Source organism: Lampetra planeri, chromosome 6, assembly GCF_965212315.1.
Source record: "Lampetra planeri chromosome 6, kcLamPlan1.2.h2, whole genome shotgun sequence".
NCBI lineage: Eukaryota > Metazoa > Chordata > Hyperoartia > Petromyzontiformes > Petromyzontidae > Lampetra > Lampetra planeri.
This window is the reverse complement of record NC_136112.1, coordinates 1,019,351-1,046,913: the sequence shown is the minus strand read 5'-3', so window position 1 is coordinate 1,046,913 and position 27,563 is coordinate 1,019,351. Positions and strand designations below refer to the sequence as shown.

Genomic DNA, 27,563 nt, shown 5'->3' with positions numbered 1-27,563 from the left:
ACCCCCGCTGTCGTTATTTGGTAGGTTTGGCATGCGATAGGTGCGTGTGTGAATTGCGACTTAAAGGTTCCGTGACCCAGAACCGGTTCTGATCGCACGATCCACTGTGGTCACTCATGGCCCGGAATATAACCTCGTAGCCGGATAGCAACATCGCGGTTATCGAAGCACCGCACCACCACCACCACCACCGCTCCAATCCCCGAATGAAATTCACCCATCGCAAAACACTTCATTACCGAAGCCGGTAAATGTTTTAGCATTTATTAATTCGCTTCAACGACGACACGAAATCAAACCATTCCGTGAAGTCGGTCTCACCTCCGACGTTAAAGCAAGACCCAGGGATGTGGATTACGTGGTCAGGTCCCATGAATGCAAGTGCAATAGTAACCGTTTGGATAATACAAATTATGATCTCCCCCCACCCACCAACCTCATTATCAAAGGGAACATTTCCTGTAAGATTATTTAATTTACGTCAATGGAAACAGGGTCTCACCACCGCTCGGCAACCCTTCCAAAAGTCGCGTGTGGCTTCAAAACCTTGCCGCAATGTCCATCACACAACGTTGCCGAGTGCGTCGACTGCGCAGTCATGCCGATGTGTGCTCCTGAGGGAGCTCTCAGCACGTGGAGCGAAACGTCGGACGTCGCAGCGCACGACACGCGGTACGACGCGAGAGTGCGTCGGACAGGTGACATTTTAAAACTTTTAGTTTTCAGTTAATTTGTGTAAATTTCCCAAGTCTTGATTTTGGCCCTTCCAAAGTTTACGAAAACAAGACGGGTATGAAGTTAGTATTCGTAGAGACCATTTTGTTGTGCTGCAGAAAACCCTGCAAGTCATTATTCTGTTTCATGCAACTGGTCACAAGCTTCCAAAAATCCACGACGGGTTTTTGGAGATCGGTCTCGGTACTCGGGGGGTATTTTTACAAAACGTCATAAGGCAAGTCGACAATTTGTGAACACCCAGGAATGAGCGAACAAGTTTACCACGTCGACCCAACACGGGTCAGTCACCGCATACTCTTCAGGGTACATTCACTTGTATTGCTAAAAACAATATGGATTTCTGTTAGCAAGGCTGATGCAATTGGTGTCACGGCCTCAGCAGAGAATCTTAAGATACTCTACACATGCAAACAAAAGCAAATTCATATGTAGCCCGTTCTACAGAATCCCCATATTTTTGTAAGGGTCCCCATGGACCGTGTATTCTTCATGCCCTGGCAAAAGACAAACACTCGGTGTTTATCGACACAATGCAATACAGAAGAGAAAACGTGGCAAGTTCAAGTGTTCAGAATGGAGCACCTCCATTACAATACATTTTTCCATCGAGTTAAATCACGCCAGGTGGCCCATCGCCACGTCGCGATTGGTGGGGTTAGCGTGGCTACTCCCACCTTTCAAGATGTCTGGATACCTCCTAGAGGGGCTCTACAGGTCCTTCCGCTAGCAGTGGCGTGAACGTTATACGTGCAGGGCTGCACCTTTACCTTGTATGCCAGGCGTGTATTAAGCACAATGCAGAAGTGGCTGAACACCTGAGCAGCGCTTGCCACATGCCACTTGTGTGCAATGTGTGCATGCAAACGTGGTATTACGTATACATTCCGTGTAACGATCTTCATGTGGACATTGCAAATTTTCTTTGTCAATAGAGCAAGATTCAATATTGTCTGAATGGTACACCTCGCACCTCGTCTTCACAGCTTCAGGAAGCCAAGAAAATGCACTTCCAAAAATAAGAGGAAATTAAATAATCTTGTTAAAAACAAATCACCTGTATGCATATATATTTCGTTATTCTAAAACTCAAGACACTATAGTTTACACGTATTTAATATATATTTTTAATCATGCCTGCCTAGTTTGTTATTATCCCATTCCCGAAAAAAATAACTTTTGGCACAAAGAATATTTTTGGGCTACGTTTTTCAACATCCACCATCGACTTTACTGCAAAAACAGCGCAAGGGGCGCTCTCCGCAGCACTGCGCCGGAGCCCTTTCACTTTGCACGTCTGAACGATCATAAATACGGCGGTCAACGAATGGAAGTGTCAATCAACGACACTCGACAATTAACGACCTCGGGTAAGCAACGCTAAAAATGTTGCGATATTTGAATTTGTGGAAAAGGGAAGGTGCCCGTTTAACGGGTGGTGCTATGACGATGCCGGAGAGAGCGAGGAGTCATCACGCGTGTCTGCTTCTCAGCAGTATCGTTGCGAAGGAGAAAGGAGCGAACTTGTACCCCATGCCAGAGTAGAACTTGTTCTGGAACTCCACCCTGCAGTCGCACGCGCACACACACAAAACACACGTGCTCCAAGTACACAGCTACAACCGTCATACACAAACAGGTGGTGGTAGTAGTGGTGATATCGCCACCTCATTACCAAATCACCCGTGATGCGTCCGATCTCAACAGATCTCGGAAACTAAAGCAGGGCTGCGCTTGGTTGGTGCTCGAGGGGGTGACCACCAAGTAATGAACTGGCGTTGTAGGCCGACGCAGGGCTACGCTGCGGGTGGCAGCTGACACGCAGAAAGGCACCCGAGTCGGGAATCGAACCCGGGCTCTTCCTGCAGCGAGGCACGAGCGTTACCACTGCGCCAACCTGCTGCCCCAAGGCTTGTGGGGACGCAGGGAAGTGAGCGGGACTCACCAGTGGAGGCGCAGGGCGTGCAGGAACGCGGAGAGACCCTCCATGAAAAGCAGGATCACCACGGTGAGGGAACCGAAAAACCCAAACACCGGCACCAGCAGGGGCCCGCCTGCCGAGCTGGGCAGCTTCAGTCCGGTGCGCATCACCATGTTCCACAGCACCTCCGACAGCTCTGCATGGACGCAACGTAGGGTGCAACTGTGAGGTGGTTGTTATTTAATAATACTTCACCACGCCGGTTAGTGCGGATTGTTGAAGGCGGGGGAGCATGGAGTACAATGGCTTTTACTTCAACTACCCCTGTATGTATGTATGTATGTTGAACTTCTTCCGCACCATACATAGCCAACCGCGCTAATCGGGAGGTACCCCTCTGCTGGCCACCACGGTAGACCCGTAGCGACCTCTTTAATAAGCTAACAACGGCGATGAAAACACAAAATGGAAGTTTATTAAATAAGCGAGCGAAACAACAGAGAGGTCCGAACAAATACGGGCCGGGGGGGGGGGGTGCGCGGGGCAGTAGGCGGGGGGCAGGGGAAGGGGAGGTGGGGGTGGGGGGATGACACGGTGGGAGGATGACACGGGGCGAGACGACACGGGGCGAGACAACGCGGGAAAACCTCACGGCACCTGCGTGGGCGAGGCTCAGGGCCCACAGGCGCAGGTAGGAGGCCGTGTTGGAGATGCAGCCCAGGCAGTACTCGATGGTGTGGATCGCCTGGTGCATGAACGTGTCGCCGGTGTCAAACTACAGGAACACGGACAGAGTGGGGACGAGTCTCAGGGCAGGGCTTCTCCAACTGCACTTTTTGGCGGTGCCACGCAAGTGCTGTGGTGACATCGAGAGCCGCGTGGGATCAAGCGTGGCGGTGTCGTGACCTCATACCGTCGACACGCGTGACCGCTAACCTCTATCGCTCGTCTCCATGCCACTCTGTACTCGTTTTTATCACTTTAATCCTACTGACCGTTATGTACGGATGTTGAACTTCTTTCGCGCCGTACGTAACCAACCGTCTCTTGCCTACAGCTCTGCCGTCTCGCTGATCTATCTCTTGTCTAAGGCTCTGCGATCTCTTCCTTCGAAGGCCGCGTCTGGCCCCCTGGCCAGCGGGTCATGAAATCTGTCTTCAGATCAATGCGGAAAGACGCAGCCTGTTTGGTTTTCCTTTCCAAAGATTCGTGGACAAAAAATTCGGAGAGTGATCATCCGTCTACCTTTACGAAGCGACTGCACAATCCTTACCATGTTCAAAATGACAAAGCCTTTAAAATAAAAGTGGCCCCTTTGCTCCGACGCGTTCACACCTCCTGCGACAGCAGTCGGCGTGCACCGCGACACACACGTCCTCCGCGTGTCCCAACGCTCGTGTCCGCGCGGCATTACGTCGCGCGTCGTGCCACAGTTGTACAAACGCGGCACGCGCGGTGACTTCACCTTCTCGGCGCCGGTGTCGGCGCCGGCGTCCGCACCGGGTTCGGTGTCCTCCTCCGGCATCAACATGGAAACGGTCACATCATCCGTCTCGTTGATGAGCGGAATGTACTCTTCCTCTTGGTACCTGCGTATGCGCTGCGAGCTCTGGCACACAAGCAAATGGCAAACGCAACCTTGCATTATCATTGGATACACTTCACGTATGCACACGTACAGCCCTTTGTCAATGCCACTGCTGGATGAGGGCCTCCACATGCCGTGGGGGTAGTCAAGGTTTGCTTGCTGTGTGGCCAGGTGGTTCGGTGGACGTGTGGCCCGGTGGACGTGTGCTCGTGTGGCCGGGTGGCCGTGTGGCTCGGTGGACGTGTGCTCGTGTGGCCGGGTGGCCATGTGGTTCGGTGGCCGGGTGGCCGTGGGCCGTCTGGCCGTCTGGCGAGAGCCACGGTCGCCGCTGTGTTTGGCGTTGTGGAGTTGGCGCACCCCGTCTCGACGCGAGTTGGCGCCGTGGCGAGCCTGCACCATGTGCTTGCGATAGAGCACGTAGGGCTTCCCCAGCAGCAGCAGAGGAACCATCAGCAAGGCCACCATCATCAGGAAGTATTGCAGCCCCTCCTGAGGATGCACACACCAACATAGATTACAAACAAAATTTAAAATCCCTACGTAGCCTCAACAGGCTGTGAAAACAAGCAGTGTTCACCTATAATGGCCGAGACGGCGTACGGGGAGGTGGTGTGGCCAGAAACACGCCCCACCAACCATATCTCTCTCATTCTGATGTTCATACACCACCGAAGGTACTGTACATTTGGTGGTTGATTGGTCCAGATATTCATCACTAATTGTGGCCTGTTGTAAGAATCAAACTCAGGTTGCCAGGTTTGAGCACTGTGCACTACCACACTACTGCTCCCCCAGGGGGAAGGGGGAGTGGTTACAAAGACAAAGATCCCCCGTATAGCCTTAATAGACTGTTGGGGCAAGCGCTGATTGTGAGCGCCTATGATAACCCGCACGGCGCATGAGGGAAGTGGTGTGTGGTCACAGCAGCACGCTCGCCCGGCCGGTCGGCCGCGTCTGACGGTGCGACGTGCCTGTCCCGCAAAGAGCAGGCCCGGGCCGCCCTTTTCCCGGGACGAGGGGCGGAAGAGGAACATGTTGATGAAGATGATGAGGATGCTGGGAGCGGTCTGCGCGTCGTCCACACCCCACGCGCACCACTTGTAGAGCACCATCAGCACGAGGTATCCGAAGAGGAAGAGCATGAACACCATCTCTGGTATGAACACGAGCCAGATATCCAGAGGGCGACGGAAAAACCTGCCACAGTGCCGTGCCGGTCGCGCAACCACGTGGTTAGCCAAGCGTGGTAGTGGTGGCTGCGATATACAACTGCGGTATACGACTGCGGTGTACAGCTGCGGTGTACGGCTGTGGTGTACGACTGCGGTGTACGACTGCGGTGGTTTATGGCTGTAACCACAGTGTTGCTGTGGGCGGTGGTGAACTATGAATTGAGGGGTGTCCTGAAAACACATCATCACCACGACCACCATGCCTTTCGGTCATAATGGTTGTTTGGTCATACTTTACTACGCTAGTCGGCGCTGGTTGGTGATGACAGTGTGCCTCAGAATCAAACTCGGGTTAACCAGGTTCAAAGTACAGCGCGCGAGCCACCACGCCACCGCTCCTCCCCACTTCCCTGGTGTGTACGTGTGTGAACGAGCGACCGTACCGGTGGTTGAAGACACTCAGGATGACTCCAAAGGTCATGTGCACCATGCCCAGAATGATGGACATCTTCATCTTGTAGGAGTTGAGGAACGTGAGGCGATTGGCGGCCAGGTTCCAGATCTGCAAACGCACGAGACCTAAGTCACATAACCTGTGCATTGCCTTTCAATAGGATAGCAACCCCTTAAAATGCAACGAGTACCCCAATTAAAACACAATTCGACGTCATTTGAATTAAAAAAACTGGATGTTTGAAACATGTTGGTAATAATAATCATCACTATTATACTTTACAAGCCTTTGTGAATCCACTGTTGGATGACGGCATTTCCCCATGCCGTGTCGGTCATCGGTGTTGTTTGACCATACTTCACCGAGCTCGTCAATGAAGTGCTGGTGGAGGGCTAGCTCAGGTATCACTTGCCGAGAATCCAACTCGGCGAACTGGGATCATAGCTCAGTATGTCAACCGCTGCACCGCCGCTCCCCACCAGACTCATTTATGGGCACCGCGGTGGCGAGATGTTAACTCCCTCGCCTGGTAGGCAGGAGGCTGTGGGTTTAATCCCAAACCTGATGCCCGTACATATGGAGTTTGCATCTTCTCGTTGTGGTTACGTGGATTTTTCTCCGGGTCCTCCGGTTTTTCCCTCCACATTAGAAATATGCCCTTATGGTATTTGGCTGCTATATATTTCCACGTGATAAGCCACTTCATTGGGCTACCATTTGTGGCCAGGTCGCTTCTGAAAGAGAGCTACATAGCTTAGTGGGCCTTACCTGGTAAAATAAAAATTGTTTAGTTTACATATGACACAAACTAATCGAATCTAGATATGGTATGTGCACACTTTAGAGATACAAATCGTATTATACTTAAAAGTATATATGTTTAACTTCACTGTATTGCAGGGGTGACATCCCCTGCGATGGATCAAATCTTTATTTGCGTTCATTCACTGAACCAACAGACTTGGGCCAATTCCACAGGACACGCTATTGCACAACACTGGGCAACACGAGGCAGTGACACGAAGCGGCGGTGACTCACGGGGTCAATGCCGAAGGGGTAGGGTCCACTAAATACCCCCTCCACCTTGGGGTCCAGGCTCAGCAGCTTGTTCGTCCTCACGACCTCCGTTCTGTGACAAAAAGCAGATTTTAACACCTTCCTCCCTCCCTCCCTCCACTTCTGTCCACCCGGCAAGACAAACGGCTACACGAGGGTCAAGTCTCGCGGCAGGCCGCGTGTTGGTGCAGTAAAGGTGTGGGTACTCCCACCTTTTCCACGACGTGTGGCTAGGGTGGAAAAGTAGGCCAAATACCATCCGCAGGGGCTCCGTGGAGCTGCCTCGCGTGGAGGCCCCTTCCGCCAACAGTGGCGTCAGAAAGGAATGGCAGTGGCACTTTTACCGTGATACTTTGATATGAAGCTGAGACTGAAATGCTTATGTGCGTGTGTGCGAGTGTGCCTGTGTGTGTCTGCTTGTATATTCGTGCGTGTGCATGTGTGTATGCATGTGTGTGTGGGGAGCGGTAGTGTAGTGGTTGGCGCACTGCGCTACGAACCCAGCGACACGAGTTTGATTCTCGCTCTCGGTCATCAACAGCGACGATTATCTGAATCGGTCCTGAATGGGCCTCCCCTATGTCGCCTCAAATGACTACCCGGTACAGTGTGCAAACAAAGGCGGCTGGGCGCGGTGCTGGCCACCCACCCCTCGTGTGCAGTGCTGTCCTTCATAGGTGCTCGCTAACAGCACTTGCCCCAACAGTCTGTCCAGGCTATAACGGGGGATCTTTGTCTTTGTGCGTGTGTGCTTCTAGGCAGTGTGAGTGTGTGCACGTGCGCGTGTGTGCATATGTCCACGTACGTCCAGGGCCCGGATGAGTACATGGCCGTCACGTTCCAGGACGAGGAGAAGAGGTCGATCGACTTGGAGAAGCAGTCGTTGTAGATGAGCCCCGTGTAGATGGAGAAGAGCCCCATCAGCAGCACGATGTAGCGACCCTGGAAGAATATGCCGAAGATCTGGACGCACACACGCACACACAGACATCGTCGTCATCATTTACTACTCGCCTGGTGTACAGGAGGTTGTCGGTTTGTTCCCGACCCTGACGCCTGTATTTTTGGAGTTTGCATGTCTCTCTTCCTGTGCTCATGTTGATTTTTCTCTGCGTCCTCCGCTTCCTCCCTCCACATTCAGAAATGTGCGTTTAGAGTATTTGGTTGCGAGAAAATGTCCACGTGATAAGCCACTTCGTTGAGCTATCATATGTGGCCTGGTTACTTCTGAAAAAGAGGTACGTATCTCAGTAGGCCTTACTTTGGTAAAACAAAAATAGACTTTAGATTTTGGAAGAGAAGACCTGGGTAAAAATGTTGCTTAACAGTGTTGCCGTTCATTTCACCGTAGGTTACCTCCCAAGGTACGTCCCACTGACCTCAACCTCCCCGTATGCACCCCCCCCCCCACTCCTCTTCTGCTGATTAGACCGTTCCCAAGCTGACACCCCCCACCCACCTCTCCCCAGCCACCCCCATCGTCACTCGCGGTTAGGCCAGTACCTCGCTCTCAGCGGCCTTGGGTGCTAGACGCTTCTCCATGATGACCATGGCCAGCGCAAAGAGCAGCATGAGAATCCCGTGGCCAAAATCTCCGAACATGACGGCGAACAGGAACGGGAAGGTGATGATGGTGTACGGCGCTGGGAGACAACACACACACACACACATGTCAAACATACTAATGACTATTTAAGCTATACATTTTTTTTTTACCAGGTAAGGCTCACCGAGCTATATAGCTGTGTTGCAGAAGCGACTTGGCCGCAAATGATAGCTCAACGAAGTGGCTTATCATCATGTGGAAATTTATAGCTGTCAAATACTGTAAATAGATAAGCCTGTGGAAAGCACAAGGAGTTTTGTGCAAGGTCCAAAAGACTAAAATAACAAGACATGATACAGGCATGCATACACTTGGATTCAGTTACACTTTACAATGAGCGTTTGTTTTGGGATGGATTGAATTTAGTGATACGGAAGCAGATTGGGGAGCTGACGGGGCAAAACAAGTATGCATATTTGTAAATCGTCATTTTTGCTCTGGTTTGTGTCTCTCCAAGTTTTGTGAAATCCTTTGATAAATGTGTCCGGTTTGCAAAGTCCCTCATAGCAACACAACTTTGCACTAAAGTTTGTTTCATTTTGGATCAACTTTACAATAGGTACCCACCCACCACCACCCACCTCCGTTACGGACGGACTGACAGAGCTAACAAATTAACGATGATTTCAACTCTAGTCTGACAGCGTCGATATAACAGCGACGTGTCCTGGCGCACCTGGGTTGACCTCGCGGTAGCTGCCGACCCCGTAAGCGTCCACGATGCCCTGGAAGCCGCCCGTCAGCTTGTTGGTGCGCAACAGCGTGGGCGGAGACTCGCGCGTGGGAATGCGCGTCAGGAATGATGGCAGCGACGCGCCGCCCTGGATCTGTGCCCGGTCAGCGGACACACACAGCAACGTTACAGACAAGTGGCGTTGCAAGCGAGTGGCGTTACACGTACAGCGGCATTACGAAAGGCACAGTGGGCAGGTAGTTAGTTATTAACTCAATTCAACAATCGTGCCTTTTTATATTCATATCCCACTTCACCACTTTCTATGACTGATAGATAAATCCTCTGAACTCTAAACATTTGGCTCTGAATATAATTATTTTGTGTTTCGTTTGTTGTCCTTCCCCCGCGCCTCCGATTAGCATGGTTGGCTATGTACGGTACGACAGAAGTTCAACATATGTACATACAACATAAATCTGCACCAGTAGATTGTGCAGCAAAACAGATATCATAACGTTTGACACGGAGACTGAATGAACGCAGCATGGGTCATTTAGGATCAGGGGGTGTTTCGACGATGGGGGTCACAAAAAGAATAATGTGGAGGTGCCGAGAGAGAAAGGCTGCAAACAAGAAAGGTGGCCATATTCAGGACATAACATAAAGAGTGTCATCACAGCTGGAGGACATGGCAAACACGATTCTGCAGGGGAAATGAAAGGGAAGAGAAGATTGAATCGGATCGGTTGGCGAAAGGACGTGTCCGGCTGGATGGTACCGTTCGTGAGAGACGCAGAAGATCGGAAAGCACCCGTCACGCTTGCTCAGTGACGAAGTGAGACACTAGAAAGATGGTGGGGCAGGGATGCGCGCACACGTGCTCGTTCGTGATGCTCACGGAGACTTGTCGCAGCACGTCCTGCAGGCTGCCCAGGTCCGCCGTGGGACACCACACCTCCGCGATGAGGCAGCGGTTCGTGACGTCGTAGCGGCACAGGTTGAGCGCGTGGTAGATCGCCTTTGTCTTGCGCACCTGTGCAGCCCCGCGGGCAGAGGCAGACAGGCGACGAGACGGATTGATGTAATAAGGGTGACACTGAGAGACAAAAGGATGCAATAATGTCCGAAGCAACAAAGCTGGTAGAAGACAAAGACGGAGGGAGTTTATTCGGCGAATTGTTTACGCGGCTCTTGAGCCGACGGGAGAGGAAGAAGATGGGATCATATTCATGTTGCGCACCTGCGCAGCCCCGCTCACGCACAGCGCATGCAGGCACGGTTGTATTACAAAAATGAAAATTGTTTTGGAATTTTCGTCAATGTACGGGTAGAGCGGTGGGTGCAGTGGTTAACACACTGCGCTTGTGAACCTGGCGACCCGAGTTCGATCCCGAGCCACGGCTAACATCAGTGGCGACTGATGGCTGCACCAGACCTGGACCTGCTACTCGTCCCCCTTTGCAAACCCACCAGTGGACCAATGCATGGAGGTTTTGCGGAGAGAAAAAAATCGTGAGATACCATCAGGGAAGATTTCTTGGATCTGGACCTCACATCACCAGAAAAAGCCAGACCCTGCCAGAACTAGCAACGGTTGGAGATTTGCCGCGAATGGGGTGTTGCGGTGGCGAGATGTTATCTCCTCGCCTGGTGAGCAGGAGGTCGTGGGTTCGGTCCCGACCCCGACAGCTGTATATTTGGAGTTTGTGTGTTCTCTCCGTGATCGCGTGGATTTGTCTCTGGGTCCTCTGGTTTTTCCCTGCACATGTATAATCAACGTTCGGTTACAGTATTTGGCTGCTATCAATTTCCACGCGATAGGCCACTTTGTTAAGATATCATTTGTGGCCAGGTCACTTCTGAAAAAGAGCTATATACCTCAGTTGGCCTACCTGGTAAAATAAAAAAAAGTTTAGTTTAGAGTGCACTTTCAGCATGTGCCGAATTGTCAGTGTCATCAAGGCATCAAGTCACATCTTGAGCTGCCAACGCGCTCGGCTCACCTGGAGCTGCCAGGTGCTGATGTTGTCCACCGCCTTGAGCAGCATCTGGCGCAGGTAATCGTCTGTGCGCAGCAGCACCTGCCACGAGGGTGAGTTAGTGGGTTGTTGGATCAGGGAATTAACTGCTGATGCTGTCTGCTCGGTGTGAAATGTTCCAATCTGAAATAAGAAATTATAACTATTTGTTAAAATTTCCCCCCCCGTTTGTAGTTTTGTTCACTCTGTTAGCCTAAATTTTACATTTAACGTATAATTTGCATGAATCGAAAATAATCTAATCTCATAAAGACAAATAGATGCACGCATCATGGGCGTAATAATAGATTGTCATCAGTCTACGCAAACACACACAAAACCATCCACACATTGACACAAACTCATCCAGTGGCACAAAACCCATTCAGACAGTGGCACAAACTCATTCACACGGTGACACAAAATCCATCCACACGGTGACACAAAGCCTTCCTCAGTTGCGAACAGCTGATACTCTCCGAGGTGTACCAGAAACGCACCACTTTTATGTCCTCGATGCGCGTGAAGAGCCCCATGAGCAAGTCTCGCCTCTCCTTCTGCGTGTCTGGGTACGGGTAGAGGTGGCAGTGGTAGCTGGGAGGGAGCGGGAAGGGAACGGTTACTCGACACATATCCTCCGTTTCACGAGTCGCTAGGAAGTCGCGATTGAGCGACGGTCGACAACGATGACGGAGCGGCGGCCAAGGGGATGGAATGCGACGGGAGCGATGAAATAATCTCGCGTGTAGGTGCTGGGTGGATTATTGGATCGAGAGAATCGTTAAGAGATGGCAACGGCTCGGGGAGGTCTTCATCCGGCAGCGGATTGCTCGTGGCCGATGATGATGATGACCAGAGAAGGGGGAGGAGAGCAATATGCATCGGAAAGGGTGAGAGCTCACCATTCGCAGATCATCCGGACCTTATTGCCGATCTGCTCACCCCAGTACGACACCAGGATGACGCACCAGTTCACATTCTCGCCCTGTTCCACACACCACGCATGTCAGGCCATGATCAATATGAACATAATAACCTTTGTGTATATGAATATATGAATACACAAGGTCAACTCAGCCTCAAATGAGTACCCGGTGCAGTGTGTAAACTTCACCACTGGGGGGGGCGGGGAGGCCAAGGTGGTTAAACGTGGCATTGGCAACCCACCCTACTGTGTGCCGTGCCCGCCTTAATAGGTGCTCGCTAACAGCACTTGCCCCAACAGTCTATTAAGGCTACACGGGGGATCTTTGTCTTTGTGAGACATTGAGAGTTGGCGAGTCAGACCGAGTCGGGGTCCTCCAGAGGCTCCGGGATCTGCATCTGGTGGAACACCATGTAGCCACGGCAGGCCCTCCACAGCATCCGCTCCAACGCCGCCACCTTGCCGGGGTGCACCACGCCCGCAATGAAGCTGCGCGCGCACAAACACGCACACACGCATACATACGCACGCACACACACGCGCACACACACGCGGAAGCACGCACACACCGATGAAGAGAACAGCTGTCATCTCAGGGCCAGCGCTAGCGGGCTGCTGGGGTGGGCCCTGCACCACAAAGTGTCCCCCCCCTTTGGCACCACCGAGGGTGTCACTCTCCCCCTTAGTGGTGAATCACTCTGACGGTTGTTTGCCCCCCACACCACAGTTCTACTGCCCCCCCATCGACCTGGTCCATTAGAGAGGAGCTGGAGCCACGTCATCTACATACCGTTTCCCTGCAATGGGCAGGGGATGTGAAGCAGAATTAAAACAATAAATTCTGCTGGACTATTTTAATAATAAACCTTCATACTTCATGGGGGGTGGAGAGGTGGCGCAGTGTTTATAACATGTCAAAGTACCAGAGGTGGGACAAAGTCATTGTTATGCAAGTCACAAGTAAGTCTCAAGTCTTTGCTCTCGAGTCCCGAGTCAAGTCGAGTCAAAGATGAGGCAAGTCCAAGTCGAGTCTGAAGTCATCAAAATCATGACTCGAGTCTGACTCGAGTCCAAGTCGCATGACTCGAGTCCACACCTCTGCAAAGTACAGCGTTATAGTTATAACGATAAAATCTTCATGGCAGGGCATATAGGCTCATGATGATGTACCATGTAATAAACTTCTGCAATTCTGTTTTTGTTTATGCGTTTGACTGCAGTGTGATGTTCATTACATCATGTAGGCTGTGTAAGTTATAGATTTAATATGTTTGTATACGTGTCCTTGTGTGTTTGCTACGTCACTTGACACCCTGGACAACCCGACAAAATGACATTTTCTATCTCAAGGAATTATGCAGGTAAAAAAATGGTATCAAGTAAAATATTTCGGAGGGAAGACATTCAGTCGAATCATGAGACCTCCTTTGCCAGTATTAAATGATGATAATAGGGTTATGCCCTTTCTGGAAATATTGCCAGAAAGAGAAAAACCCTATTATCATTCAGTAGAATGTTGCAGATGCGTGCAACCAGCATGCACTGGCTTAACTGCACGTGAATAGCAAGTGGATCGGCAGTAGAGCTAGCGGCTAGCAATCAGAAAGGTTGCAAGTTCTAATCCCGGTTGGGGGGGTTGACTCATTCCTCTAGGATGGATAAGATGAGTACAACTTTGCTGGGAAAGTCATCAGCGGTTTTCTTAAGGAGAGGCTCGCTCCTGTCTCAGGTCCGCATAATTTCCACCGCTGGCTCTGCAGGGTCATCAACTGGAGGGGAGTGCCAATGCCTTAATGGTAATTCGAGCAGAGCAGGAAACTGCTCTGCGACTTGGACCGCGACGGGAGAGCGAGCTCGCGGCCATACCTTAGTCGGGCTCCCAGGCGCTGCACAAGCCCAGAGTTCACCAGCGGCTCCTTTTCCACCGACGGAAATTCCTCGTACTCGCTGGATGTCTGCTCGATAATTTTCTCCTGCACGGTAGGAAGAGAGAACACGATGGAGAGGCCACGGACCAGCTGATCCAGCGGGTGGCATTTCACGTTGACAGGCAACTCCCACCAATTTCTATTTTATTGAATAAGTCACATTCCGATTTAAAGCTTTCGTGACTGCAGGGATTCATCTTCTTGGTTCTTTCGGTAAAGTCACGTAGAAGGGAAATAATAAAATAATAAAAATAAAACAATAAAATACGGTCTGTCTTTCCGACAGACCTGTTCTTCACCTGAGGATGGCTGCTTGCGTTGTGGCCGAAACGTCGTGAGAATTTTTATTATTTTATTATTTCCCTTCTACGTGACTTTACCGAAAGAACCAAGAAATAAGTCAAATTCGTATCATTTTTATCATATTGAACTCTGCATTTATAGAGCGTAAATGTCTGAGCAACTCAAAGTGCCTTCTATCGCATCTCATCTCAAACATTCCAAGGGGACCCCCATTGGCAGCTGTCCCTTTTTGGCACGAGTTGACTGGGCACCGGGCTGCAAGTGGGCATGAGCCTGTGAGTAGAGGGCAATGGTTTGACAGTCGTAAGTTAATTGTGTGGGCATATACCGCCCTTTTGTCAATCCACTGCTGGATTGACAAAAGGGTTATTTCACCATACTTCACCACGCTGGTTATTTGCATATCCATTTGTTTTATCAGTTTCAGCCTTGACGAGCTCATATGCCTGTGTGCATGCAAATCAAAACTTTCAACCCATCACAATTCTTTTTGACGATTTCCATCAATCACATTTGCCCATAAATTTCATGTGAAATGACGCCGGGTGAGATGCGGCGTGCGGGTGGGGAGTGGAGCAGAAGGTGGGGACGGGGGGGGGGATAAGGCGGGAGGGATGGGGTGGGGGTGGAGGTGGAGAGCCGTGTGGAGCATGGGTGATGGCACCTCGGACTGGTCCCGGAAAGCCTCGGAGATGCGCAGCACGTGCGAGTACTCCTCCAGCTCGAGGCGGTTGTGCCGCAGCGTGTCCTGGTTGCGGCTCACCTCGCGCAGGTCCCCCTCGAGCTTCTCCGACTCCGTCTGAGCCACACGCGCGCAGCGGTGCGCGCACGCGTAAACACGACGACAAATAATCCTCCGTCTAGTCTGTACCTCCCTCTAATCTATGATTTGTTAATCCCAGCAGCAAAGCCATCCTGAGTCTTACGATTCTTTTTTCAGAAGGGTCCTGCAAAGTTTGTTTGCGGTAAGGGGGCGACGTTGCTACGTGTAATCCCAAATAGCAACACGGCCCCCGATTGTGAAAACTAGATAACCCTTCTGAAAAAAATTGTAATCCCAGTTCACAGGTAATAAATACACTTCACCACGCTGGTTATTTGCATTTCCATATGTTTGATCAGTTTCAGCCTTGACGAGCTCATATGGGATGTCTGGCCAATACCAGTTACATTGTATGGGATTTTTTTTGAGCTATAGGAGTAAACCGAATAACCCCGAGGAAACCCAGAGAGCAGCGGAGAACATAAAGCTCCATACAGAAAGGCACCCGAGTCACGAATCGAACTCAGGAGCTTCTTGGTGTGAGACACAAGCGTTGCCACAACCACGGTCACTGTTCCCATCAGTTTCACTCACCGATGTTGGGACTGACCATTAATCTCTCGTGTTCAACCCGTGCTCATTACTTCTCCCTCTACTCCAGCCTCCTCACGACCATCTACTCAATGCGATCATTTACACATAGCTGCATAAGAATTAGCAGTCTGCCTCCTGCAGCGGATCGATAATGGATGATGAGGATGACAATGATTCGAGAGTATCAACAGACCGGACAGCCCTGGCTGACACAGCGAAGACGGACCTGTATCTGCAGCAAGTCACGGGCCAGAGGAGCGCGGGGATTCCCACTCGTCAGAGGCAGTGCGACGCCGGCCTTCGTGATCTCCTTCTCGATGTAGTCTGGGCGATGGCCGACAGGGGCAGGCGGAGACACGGGCAAATAAAGCATGCCGTTACCGTTTGTCATCACGTTGAGAGACACCAACGCAAGGGATCAGAAAAACAAGTGAGAGACATCGGATTGACCGTTGAGAAAAGTAACAGGAAACGGTCATTAGCGGCGGTGTGGAGAAGAGAAGTAAAAACACAAATTTTGTGCCCTCCTCCCACATCTTTCTCTGCGCATAAAGTAAAGTATTTATTTTAACACGTGCCGTCGGTCGAACTGCCCTTCTGGTAGTGCATTTTTTCAGCAGCAATTCATTTAAAAACAAAAGTGTATTGTTTATGTGGGAAAACAGACGTGTGCTTCTTAATGAATAAAAGCGGGTTTTTGGGCAGGCATGATGGTCGATAACAACACGGCATCCACTCTGGATATGGAGTGAGGAAATCAGTTTGTGTGCAGGTGTCAGGTGGATTGCTTCATCGCAAAAATTTGAGATATGGATGATGACTTGGGGAGACCACCCAGCAGTGGAGTGATCATGGCTGATGATGATCACGTCTTATGTTCTCAATAAACCTGAATATAATGCAAGTTAAAACCAAGCCATGAATGCAAACATCACAATTGAGCCAAGACAGTTGCAAGAAATATAAATGTTTGGCAAGTATATGAAGTATTCCATCCTGTGAAGCTAGGAAAACATAAACCACAAGTCCCTAATTTTCCACAATTACACTCACTGAGAATTTTCTCCATGTCCTCGCACCTCCTGATGTCCGCCACGTGCTTCCGCTGAAAGGCGCTCACTTGTGCGTTCAACTGAAGACCAAGCACATGACACACAAGAGGCAAATGACAAAGCTCTCGTTATAGCCGTAAAAATTGCTGGGGCACGTGCTGTGAGCAACAATCCACTATGACCGGCATGACGCACAAGCCGGTGGTGTGGGCAGAACCATGCTCGGCCGCCTTCGTCTTCGCCAGTGGCGATGCTTACACGCAACTCTGGGTACTCATTTAAGGCTGGGTTGAGCTGGTGGAAGGCCCAGGACCGGTTACAAAAACCCCTCGCCACTGACATTAGCCATGGCCCGGAAGAGAACTCAAGTCGCCAGGTTGGTAGCACAGTGCGCTAACCACTGCGCCATCGCCCCCCCACTCCAAACGCACACACTCACCACTGGTCCGCAAGGCACAAGCAGATACAAATCACTTTTGACATAAGCCTCCGATGCTCAAATAACAACTTTAATTTTTCACATTCACAACATACCCGCTGGGCTTTTGTGGGAAAACCAGGGTGCAATATTTTTTACAATGCCCAAAAGTGATTTTATATCCCACAGCACAATGAGACCGCCTCAAGCGAGCACAGTTTGTAGTGAATGTCTATGAACAATATATCATCAGAATCCTAGCAACGGAATTACTTTTGTCCTTGTGGATGTGAGGGGAAAGGGAAGATTTTGACAGAAAAGCCTTCGGGACCATTCAACATAATAATAATAATAATTTACAGATCTTTGTCAATTAAATGTTGGTTGAAGACCTTTGTAAACTGTCAGTCAAGGAAGTTATTTTACCATACTTCACCATGCTGGTCAGTGTGGCTTGGTGAAGGGGAAGCCCAGGTTCTGATATCAATCACCACTCATGAGCCGTGATCAGGAATCAAACTTAGGTCATAGGGCGCATAGTGCAGTGCGTGAGCTATTGCACCACCGTTCAACCCCATTGAACATTATCAGCATTTATAAACAGTTTAGAATCCATGCATCAGAAGGTCAAGATGTCACCATTGCCAATAACGCTGATGCCTGTACAATATCACAATCGCCAAAGCCTGTGGTTTTATTTTTACTAAGTCAACACCTAATCACCAAGTTCCACTCGCGCAGTTTGCTACCGTGTGGATTCTTGTTTCCCCTTTGGTTTCTGCCCTCATTGGGCAAAAGTTCAAGCCGAGCTGGGCATCGTGGCTCAAGAGCACGTGCACCGCAGAGATGGAGTGATATTCCCTGCACCGTCCTCCTCCTCCTCCCCCCTAGGATTCTCCCGTGCACTCAAAACAAAAAGCGAGTGACTGTCCCCACAGATGCAGGGAAGAAAACAGAGATTAAAGCTTAACCATCTCTGAAGATACTCACCCAATCATAGCCCATATTTTTGTCCAATCACAGACCTGCCTTGGGCTGTCCTTCCCCATTAGCAGCCCTTTCTAATTCCTATTTGAATTAACTTTCTATTACCCACACGATCTAACCCAGAAGAGAAATTGCGAATCGTGACATTGGTCAACAGAAATGAATGCCTTGCAGTCGGCAAAGAGGTTTGAGATGCGGTCGCATTGGTAACGCACTTGAGAGACCGTTTTAGACTGGAGCTGTACATACATCTCTGAACTCCACCAGACCCATCTCTCCCAGCTCGCTCATGCAGCTGTAGGCGGTGCCGTCCTGCAGGAACAGCTGGGCCAAGCACATCTCCTCGCTGCGGAATATGGAGCCCATCTCTGCTACTGGTGGCCACCACCACCACCTCCTTCACCTCCTCCTCCTCCTAGCTGGTGGTGCTCCAGCCGAGGCTGGATTCCTGTGGCACGCGTGCAGCGTTAACGAGATAGCACAGCAAGTGGGTTAGTTAAAACCACCTGTGAACGCGTGGCAAGACAGCGTGCGTCTTGGATGAAAAGTAAAATCTGGCGATGGGGAAAATGTAAAATGCTACTGTACATGTGTGCAGTGTGGCATGGAATCACTTGTATATGGAGAGGAAATATGTTTAGGCACAACAATGAAGAATGATGGGAGACTACGAAAATTGGAGTTGAGAAAAACCGAGTTACACTTGTGACGAGTGAAGAAGTGGTTAGCTGAAAACCCGGCTGCCCGAGTTTGATTCCTAGCCACGGCTAACACGAGTGGTGAGTGATATCCGAAACGAACATCCTACGTGGCAAAGCTTGGAGAGGCCTTCATCCAGCAGTGGATCAACCAAAGTGTATTAATCGAGGCTAACGACACGCACCGTTACAGAAGTTGCCGACTCGCATATCACCGAATGTGTTTCGGGTATCGCTGGCAGTCAGGAGTAGGTGGCGCGTGACTCGTCGCCACAGCCAGACTGAGATGTCCTCTTGACGTTCTACCAGGCGCGCAAATATTTCACAGAGCCGGTTGAACTGCTTGATGAGGCTCAATGATGTGGGCTCTCACGTCGTTCTAGAGACGTGTGTCTAAGTGTGGCTCCCCTCCCCAGAGCCACGTAGAGCGGCGATTATTGCCGGTGGATACAGCATCGCCGGGGTCACGGTTCGACTACAGCGGCCGCCCTGATTAATACTACGATGTGGGGAGCGGTGGGGTATGAACCATAAATAAAGATACCACGCGCAGTACGCTTCGCAGTCGAGGGTCCTGTGAAGTCAGGGTTCAAATGTGAAAACAGAGTACACCCGATAATTCTCGACTGGGATGACACAGCAACAACAATCAGAATCAGTATTTATACTGGAGGAATCCGATGAGCTATAAGGGGCTGGGTCAGAACGTTAAGAGTTGAGGCCTTGCCGGGCAGTGAAGCCGTCAATTCAAAAACTCTGAACCGCGGCGACGGACGCCAATGTACTGTACTCGAGTACAGTGCGCAGAGTACAGTACTCGAGTACAGTGCGCAGAGTACAGTGCGATGCAGTCCACGCACGCAAAGAAGAAGATAACACATGTACAGTGCGTACAGTATGGTTTCGTGATTGCGTGTAGTACAGATGTCTAGCAGCGCACGTGTTTACAGTACGAGCAGCGTGCCGTCTGGCGTGTTCTGTGCAACATCGCTGTTGTGCTGCCGGTCACAGCGCGTGCTGTATTGTAGTGTACTGCAGGTGTACTGTACAGTGGGTGACGATGTACTGTAGGTAGGTGTACTGTATAGTGGGCGACGGTGTACAGTAGCTAGGTGTACAGTAGCTCGTGTGTCAGTGTCGTTGTTTTGGCGATGGTTGAGCGAGGCCGATTGCGCGCAGCGACCAACTTGAGTGGCGAGTCGCGCGCAACGTCGCTGCAGTCGCGGGCAGTGGAGGCGTAAAGTGACGAGGATTCCGTGAGCACGACAGTAACGAGGTGTGTGTGTGTGTCACGAGGTGTGTGTGTCACGAGGTGTGTGTGTAACGAGGTGGTGTGTGTAACGAGGTGGCGTGTGTGTAAAGAGGTGTGTGTGTGTCACGAGGTGTGTGTAACGAGGTGTGTGTCACGAGGTTGTGTGTGTGTAACGAGGTGTGTGTAACGAGGTGTGGTGTGTAACGAGGTGTGGTGTGTAACGAGGTGTGTGTCACGAGGTTGTGTGTGTGTAACAAGGTAACGAGGTGTGTGTAACGAGGTGTGTGTCACGAGGTGGTGAGTGTAACGAGGAGGCAGGGCGCCGTCGTGACCTGTCAATGGGCACTCGCCGTGATGGTGACTGGCGAGGTAGTGGAGGTTGTCAGCGCGTGTTATCTTGTTGTAACCGGTGAAGAATATTTCGTAGTAAGGAGGTGAGTAGCAATTAGATGTCGTGTGGAGTAGCTTGTGGTGACGAGGTGAGTAGTGAGTGGTAGCTTGTGGTGAGGGGTGGTGATGAGGTGAGTGGTGAGTAGTGGTGGTGACGAGGTGAGTAGTAGTGTGGAGTAGCTTGTGGTGATGAGGTGAGTGGTGAGGGGTAGCTTGTGGTGAGGGGTGGTGATGAGGTGAGTGGTGAGGGGTGGTGACGAGGTGAGTAGCTTGTGACGAGGTGAGTAGTGAGGGGTAGCTTGTGGTGATGAGTTGAGTAGCTTGTGGTGAGTAGTGGTGAGGGGTAGCTTGTAGTGACGAGGTGAGTAGTGGTGGTGAGTAGTGAGGGGTAGCTTGTAGTGACGAGGTGAGTGGTGAGGGGTAGCTTGTGGTGACGAGTTGAGTAGCTTGTGGTGACGAGGTGAGTGGTGAGGGGTAGCTTGTAGTGACGAGGTGAGTAGTGGTGGTGACGAGGTGAGTGGTGAGGGGTAGCTTGTGGTGACGAGGTGAGGGGTAGCTTGTGGTGAGTAGTGGTGAGGGGTGCGAGTGAGATGAGAGCGAACGAGGTGACTCCTGTCGTGACGCGGCAGCAGGGAGGGGGTGAGGGGGAGGAGGTGAAGGGGGCGGGGCTCCACCCCGCATCGCTTCCGCCTCGCGCTGCTATCGCGAGACGCCTTCCTCTCGCGAGGTTTCCTTTCTCTGAGCCATCGCCTCTGTCTCACAACAAAGGCGCGCAGAGGCGTGTGTTTTCAATCGTGGTGGTAGGTGGGGGGGGCAACACAATCAACACCGTCCACCGCCACATCATCATCACCACCAACTCCACAACCACCGCAATCACCACCACAACCACCAACTCCATCACAACCACCACAATCACCAACTCCACCACCACAATCATCGATTCCACCACCACAATCACCAACTCCACCACTACAATCACCAACTACACCATCACAGCCACCACAACCACTGACTCCACCACCACTACAATCACCGACTCCACCACCACCATAATAATCACCAACTCCACCACGGTTACCACCATCACCGACACCACTGCCATTTACTGCATTGAACCCAGATTGCCGATTTCACAGCCCAGCAGTGTGCTAAACACTGCGTGCACGCAAGACACATTCGACGACGATCCGTGTTCACGGTCAAAGATGAACAACCGCGAAGATGGGGTTGAGTTGAGCTTGTGTGACGAGGCGTTGCCGCTTGTGAGCTGCGTACATGATCGGGGGCCTTGCAGCTTTCACAGGAAAACTTCTAACAGAAAAGGGACGGTCTGGGAAAATCAGGGACAGGTGGCAACTCTACTCTAAACACACGTTTGGAGCTAGATGTAGTAACTAATTACCGGTAATCGAACTCCCAACACAAGTTCGACGTTAACTAATCTATACTCGGGAAAAAAAACCGAGTCTCATGACTCATTTTCAGGAGGGCCCTGCCTGCCAAGTTGTCGCTGTTGATGGAATGTTTGGAGGCTCCAGCACACGGCTTCACACAGACGAGGCATATGAACCATGCACGAGCACAGCCGAAAGCTGTGACCAAATCCCCCAGAATATGCGCCTGATCCCATTATATCTTGCAAGCCATTAGCATTCATAACAGGTGTTATAGGCTGCGTGGTTGTCAGCAGAGGACAATGCAGACAATGCGATTGTTACATCGTATGTACCTGCATGTTCCCGAGTCTTTGCTGCCCACCCCCCCAATTTCACACCCGTGTTGACCAGCTTGGTGAAGTATGGTCAAATAACCCCCACTAACCGCATCTGCTAGTGGAATGACAAGGGTGGAAGCACGTGTGCACGCACGTGAACACACAGGAGCAGACTGAGAGCCTTCTCGATTATTGGCTAAGCCGCACGGGGCAGATCATTAGTGACACTGCCCTCCTGCATGTGCCCTTGATGTCCCCTTGATGTCCAGCTAATCGGATTTTGGAGGAAATGACCAACAGATGCGTCGTCTCGCCGACGCGGGAGCAGTCTGAGACGGACAGCTCCATCGCTACAGACGGCACACTCCGTGGCATCAGCCAACCGGCCAGCAGCCGGTACCAAACTGGAAAAGGGGGCATCTTGAGCAACGAAGCCATTATGTTTCGTGGGAGCAGAACTCGCCAGTCCAGAGGGGATCCGCCAGGGGCTGTCAGGTATGTCGTCGTCGTCATCATCATCATCGTCGTCGTTCCTGCTGTTTGTTTTTGGCCGCACGGGGGGTCTTTACACATAGATTGCCATTTGATATCTGCCGTTATGACGACCAAATCATCCAACACGGCCTTCCTTTGGCTATGAAAGTTTACGCTTGCAATGTCGGGCTGAGCGTGCACGTAATCTATTGAGTGTCAGAGCTGAGCTTTCTTAACACCAGATGATGCTGGCTGTATTCTCCAGCGAAACGTGGAATAAAATTGTCAAAATATGACTTGATACATCATAGACTGGATGGTAATATGTAGCGCAGTGGTTCGCACACTGCGCTACAAACGCAGAGACCTGAGCTTAATTCCCAGCAACGGCTAACATCAGTAGTGAAGGATGAACAAACAGCCACTTGAACTGACAAAGGGCCTTACATATTATATGGTAATTATATTGTCTATTTTATGTAAACGCTTAGATGATTAGGAGCTGAAGAGAGCCTTCGTGTTTTACATCTACTAGGCGCTTTTATAAAGCATATTTAATGCAGCTTGTGGTTACGCCTGGAGGACATGTATAGCACCTTTGTCATCCCATTGCCGAATAAGGACCTCCCCATGCTGAGGGGGTTATTTGACCATACTTCACCATGCTGGTCAATTGTGGGTTGGTGAAGATGGGGAGAATACACATCGGAGTACAATGGAATTTGCTGTGCCATTCTCTGTTGGCCGCAATGTAACCTTGCAGCTTATATCAACGTGTTTGTGCAGGGCGGTCACCCATCCAAGCACTATTCAGGTGCACCCCAGCTTAGCTTTAGAAATCTGATGAGAGACCATTCACTGGTTTCTGAAATGTAGTTAATGAGCAGCTGTGAGGGTCTTTATCCCTAGAGACTGTGATCCGAAATGAACTCCACTCGACCTCAGGATAATGAGCTCTGGGGGGCCCTTCATGTATCATGCCATCTAATTTTAGTGCCCTGGGAATTAGCTGCGCCACACATTTCACGCTCGGATGCAGCATGTCACCTGCACATACGCGATTGCAGTAATCAAAAGACAAAGGGGAACAAAAGTTATCCCCGGTTGAAAATGTTCGGCCTGGTTTTGATGAGTTGATACATTTGAATGGAGCGATGGCAGAGTGGTTCGCACGCTGCACTGTGAACCCGGCCACCTAAGTTTGATTTCAGGCCACGGCTAACATGGGTGGCGAGTGATATTTAACATGTCCTGGGTCTCCCCCTTCACCAACCTTCGCCCAGATAAGACCCCATTCAGACACCAACACTCAATGTAAGGGTCACCTATGTGTTGGGTATCCGTCATTGAAAATGATTGACAGTGTGGGAGGACCTTCATTCAGCAGTAGATTGACAACTCGCTGTAATTGCTCTTATTTCATTTTAATAGCAATGAGGTGAGCACAATTAGAACTCACAACTTTCCAATTGTGATTCCGGTGCTTTACCAATAGTCACCCGGCATGCATTTTCTCTAAAATGCACGCCCTATGTGTGCAAGTACTGTATACGCTGACCCATGCGCCTAGCTGCTAATCAATGGACGTAAACCTACGTGTTTGTGTGAACCACTCTCGCTCTCTCTACCTCTCAGCCCCTACCCTCACCCGCCTCTCCAGCCTCTCCCGCCACCGCCCGCCGCCCCCCAGCAGCCGAGCCTTCTGGCTCAGATGGCGAGCACCGCGGCCGGGGTGGCCATCGGGTCCAGCGTGGGGCACGTGGTGGGGAACGTCCTCACGGGGGCCCTGAAGGGAGGCTCAGAGGCCACCGAGGCCCAGCACTCCGAAGCACTTCCCCAGGTGCCGCGGCTTGATGGGGAATCTGTGGGTCGGTCGGGATCACGTTGTTGCGAATGTCGAGATTAAATTTGGCAAATCCGCCCCTTTGAAAACATTGGGTTCTCAAGCGTAGCAAGTCACCAGTGAATTAACAAGACATTTATAATATAAAAGTTGATATCCATAATAGAGGGTTTTTTGTGTTAGATCGCGTAAATATATGTGTCGTTAAACCCGCCACCAAAAACAAATCAATTTTATTTGGTTTTGCACTTTGGCTAAATTGCTGCTTTTGGAATTACAAATATTGGCTAGATTGTGTGGTGACAATATTATATCTCTGTGGCAAAGTGGGCAAGTGCTGCCCCCTACTTGTGTGGACCAGAGGTCACTTAAAGTAACCTTAGAGGTAGGTCTGTGATATCTCATTCTGTGGGCCGTTCTCTAACACGGATGGCACAATCAGGGAAACAATCAGAGGAAAAGATAGGAAATTATAAATTACTTTCTACTTTAACACAGACCGGCTGCCCTTTAAAGGGCTGCTCTTAGTGAGGGATTGGAAATGGGTGTGCCGAGTGAACGACACGACGGGTGGACATCCCGTGCACAGGGCTTCATTTCAGCTGGGTCCGTCGGGGTCAGCGCCTTCGAAAATATTTACACACCCGGGACACCACATCCAGTTTTCATCCCACTTTGGCTGCGATTAATAGTCAAGTACTTAGCTCAGCCTAGCCACGACCAGAAAAAGTATCGAGCGTGAAATCAAGCGCTGCTCGTGCTAGATCATGAATAGTTTCTCCCCCCCCCCCCACCGCAGGCAGGGGGAGACGGAGGAAGGGACACGCCGGCCGAGGGGCAGTGCCTATGGGAGCTGCGGCAGTTCATGGAGTGCGCGCAGGGACAGAGGGACCCGGCCCTGTGCGCCTCCCTCGGCGAGGCTCTGCGCCACTGCAAGCTCGGGCATGGTGGGTGAATCCTGCAAGTGTCCGCTTCTAGGCACCAGGTTTCAAGCTCCCTGGTGCATAGCTCCACAGGCTTCAGGCTCCAAACTCTGGCATCTGAGCTCCAGGTTCCTGTGTGCTACGGTGGCGAGATGTTAGCTCCCTCAACTGATATACAGGAAGTTGTGGGTTCGATGCCGACCCTGGCGCCTGTATATTTGGAGTTTGCGTGTTATCCCCGTGGTCGTGTGGATTTTTCTCCGGCTGCTTTGGGTTTTCCTTCCACATTTATAAGCATGTGTTTTGAATATTTGGCTGCTATAAATCCACTTTGTTGAGCTATAATTTGTGACCAGGTCACTTCTGAATAAGAGCTATATAGCTCAGTGGGCCTTACCTGGAAAAATAAAATAAAAGTTTAGTTTAGTTTTAGTTTGGTTCTGAGCTTCAGCTTCTGAGATCTAGGCTCCAGGCTCTAGATTCTCAGATCTGAGCTCTAGATTCCTAGTTCTGAGTGCCAGACTCCAGACTCTGGGGCTGAGACTATCAACCAACTACACTCAGTTTAAGCACAGGCAGCTGTCTGGATTCAAACACAGGATCTCAGCAGTGCCAGCTCAGCACTCTGGCTTCTGAGCCACCCAGCCTCGTGTTGCACTGTTTTTAGTATGCCAACAGAGAAGAATATGAATTTGAAAAAGATAACAAAATTCGACGATAAATGAATTGTCTTTGCCTTGACAGGTCTCATTTAGGAAGGTGACACATCACCCTGGGACCTGAGTACAGAGGAGCGGGGATCTCACACCAACGATCATCGCCATTGGGACCCCTCACATCACACATATGTCACGGGCATGAGAATGTGTACATGTTTATACAGCCACCACAGCGCTGCACGCCACCCTAACACCCACGAGCCAACACACCACCACCGCCGGCCTCACACCAACACAAGCCAATCACCGAGCCAATCTCCGTCAAACACACGCATGACCCACCTCCCGACTTCGAGAGGTCTGTGCTGAGAACACCAAAAATGAAAAGTGAACAAAAAGTGAAAAGGGGCCTTGTGAAGGACCAGAGTTGGGGTTAGGGGCAAAGAATTAGGGTCAGTGGGAGCACCTCCGATTAGCACAGTGCGAACATATAATAGTGGCGGTAGTTCGGTGGATAGTTGGTTCGGGATAGTGGGAGGGCTAGTACTAGTGGCTGGGTGGGTAGTTGGTGAGGGTAAGTGGGACGGCTAGTACTAATGGTTGAGTGAGTAGTTATGGCTAGTGGAAGGGCTAGTACTGGTGGCTGGATGTCAAACTGGTTTGAGTAATGAGAAGGTTAGCGTTTGTTTAGCTAGTCTCTTCCTCCTCCCCATGGCCGGCTATTTAAGTGGCCACTTCTCAGTTCTGGTGTTACCGGACATTTGTTGATGGTGTATTGTGCCCATAATATCAATGCAATATTGACAATATTATTACCAATAATTTACAGCGCCATTTGAATCTACTGCTGGACAAATGCCGTTTTAATGATGTGCTAGTTCTCGGGGGTCGTTTAACCATACTTTACTACGCTGATGATGGTTGGTTCTAATCGTGAGGTGGGTGGGGGTGAACGGTCCGGGACCAGTTCGGATATCACTCGTCGTCCACTCCTCTTAGTCCTGGCCGGGAGTCGAACTCAGCTCGTCGAGACCCTAGCACAGTGTGTGAACCAAGTGCATCTCCGATCCATCTCAAACCATCGGCAAGTCTCCCTCATGAAACGAATGCACGAATCGAGTGAAGACTCATCTACTGCTGGCAGTCATTGAGATTCACGCTCTGTGTAATTACATTTGCATTGGTAAATCGATGATGGACGTTGTGATGGCATGCCTGGAGTTAGTCATAATAAACTCAAGCTGCAGCATCCCCTGTGGTGTATATGAGTGTGGTTTCTTCACGATCTGACCGTATTTTCCCATTCGCGACTCGCATCGCCAACTACAGACTGCAGTTCTCACAAACAAACATCAACTGCAGTGCGTGTGAGCACATTTACGGCCAAAAAGATAAGAGATGTAGTCGGGT

General features: G+C 50.6%; 2 protein-coding genes across 7 annotated transcripts; one reads left to right on the top strand and one right to left on the bottom strand.

Moving 5' to 3' along the window:
• Nucleotides 1-231: 231 nt before the first annotated feature.
• On the bottom strand, nt 232-21,200 carry LOC144719331 (V-type proton ATPase 116 kDa subunit a 2-like). 6 transcript variants are annotated; one of them, XM_078595182.1, is made up of 23 exons: nt 20,083-21,200; nt 19,081-19,197; nt 18,447-18,645; nt 16,794-16,872; nt 15,967-16,064; nt 15,048-15,182; nt 14,019-14,125; nt 12,515-12,641; nt 12,130-12,212; nt 11,728-11,821; nt 11,213-11,371; nt 10,108-10,242; nt 9,210-9,360; nt 8,431-8,570; nt 7,733-7,890; nt 6,910-7,000; nt 5,860-5,978; nt 5,216-5,441; nt 4,602-4,733; nt 4,122-4,265; nt 3,314-3,431; nt 2,681-2,852; nt 232-2,301 (listed from the first exon to the last, which is right to left on the bottom strand). In XM_078595182.1, the coding sequence occupies exons 3-23, from the start codon at nt 18,561-18,563 to the stop codon at nt 2,208-2,210; spliced, it is 2,679 nt and encodes an 892-aa protein (XP_078451308.1). In that variant the 5' UTR covers nt 18,564-18,645; nt 19,081-19,197; nt 20,083-21,200; the 3' UTR covers nt 232-2,207. The 6 variants fall into 6 exon arrangements, with proteins under 6 accessions (XP_078451308.1, XP_078451311.1, XP_078451307.1 ...); XM_078595185.1 differs by having other exon boundaries at nt 20,480-21,200; XM_078595181.1 differs by lacking the exon at nt 19,081-19,197.
• Nucleotides 19,419-27,404, top strand: LOC144719333 (coiled-coil-helix-coiled-coil-helix domain-containing protein 2-like). Its single transcript, XM_078595187.1, has 5 exons — nt 19,419-20,171; nt 22,524-22,749; nt 24,364-24,568; nt 25,371-25,518; nt 26,239-27,404. The coding sequence occupies exons 2-5, from the start codon at nt 22,544-22,546 to the stop codon at nt 26,247-26,249; spliced, it is 570 nt and encodes a 189-aa protein (XP_078451313.1). The 5' UTR covers nt 19,419-20,171; nt 22,524-22,543; the 3' UTR covers nt 26,250-27,404.
• The last annotated feature ends 159 nt before the right edge of the window (nt 27,405-27,563 follow it).

Bases quoted from the DNA above. Each gene is read 5' to 3' on its own strand.
- LOC144719331 (XM_078595182.1), bottom strand. From the start codon at position 18,563: ATGGGCTCCATATTCCGCAGCGAGGAGATGTGCTTGGCCCAGCTGTTC. The intron at 12,642-14,018 runs GTATGGCCGCGA...GTGCGCGCGCAG, and splicing joins CGCCTGGGAGCCCGACTAAG to CTTCATTGCGGGCGTGGTGC. The intron at 4,734-5,215 runs GCACGTCGCACC...GTGCATCCTCAG, and splicing joins GCCTGCTCTTTGCGGGACAG to GAGGGGCTGCAATACTTCCT.
- LOC144719333 (XM_078595187.1), top strand. From the start codon at position 22,544: ATGACCAACAGATGCGTCGTCTCGCCGACGCGGGAGCAGTCTGAGACG. The intron at 22,750-24,363 runs GTATGTCGTCGT...TCTACCTCTCAG, and splicing joins GATCCGCCAGGGGCTGTCAG to CCCCTACCCTCACCCGCCTC. The intron at 24,569-25,370 runs GTGCCGCGGCTT...CCCCCACCGCAG, and splicing joins ACTCCGAAGCACTTCCCCAG to GCAGGGGGAGACGGAGGAAG.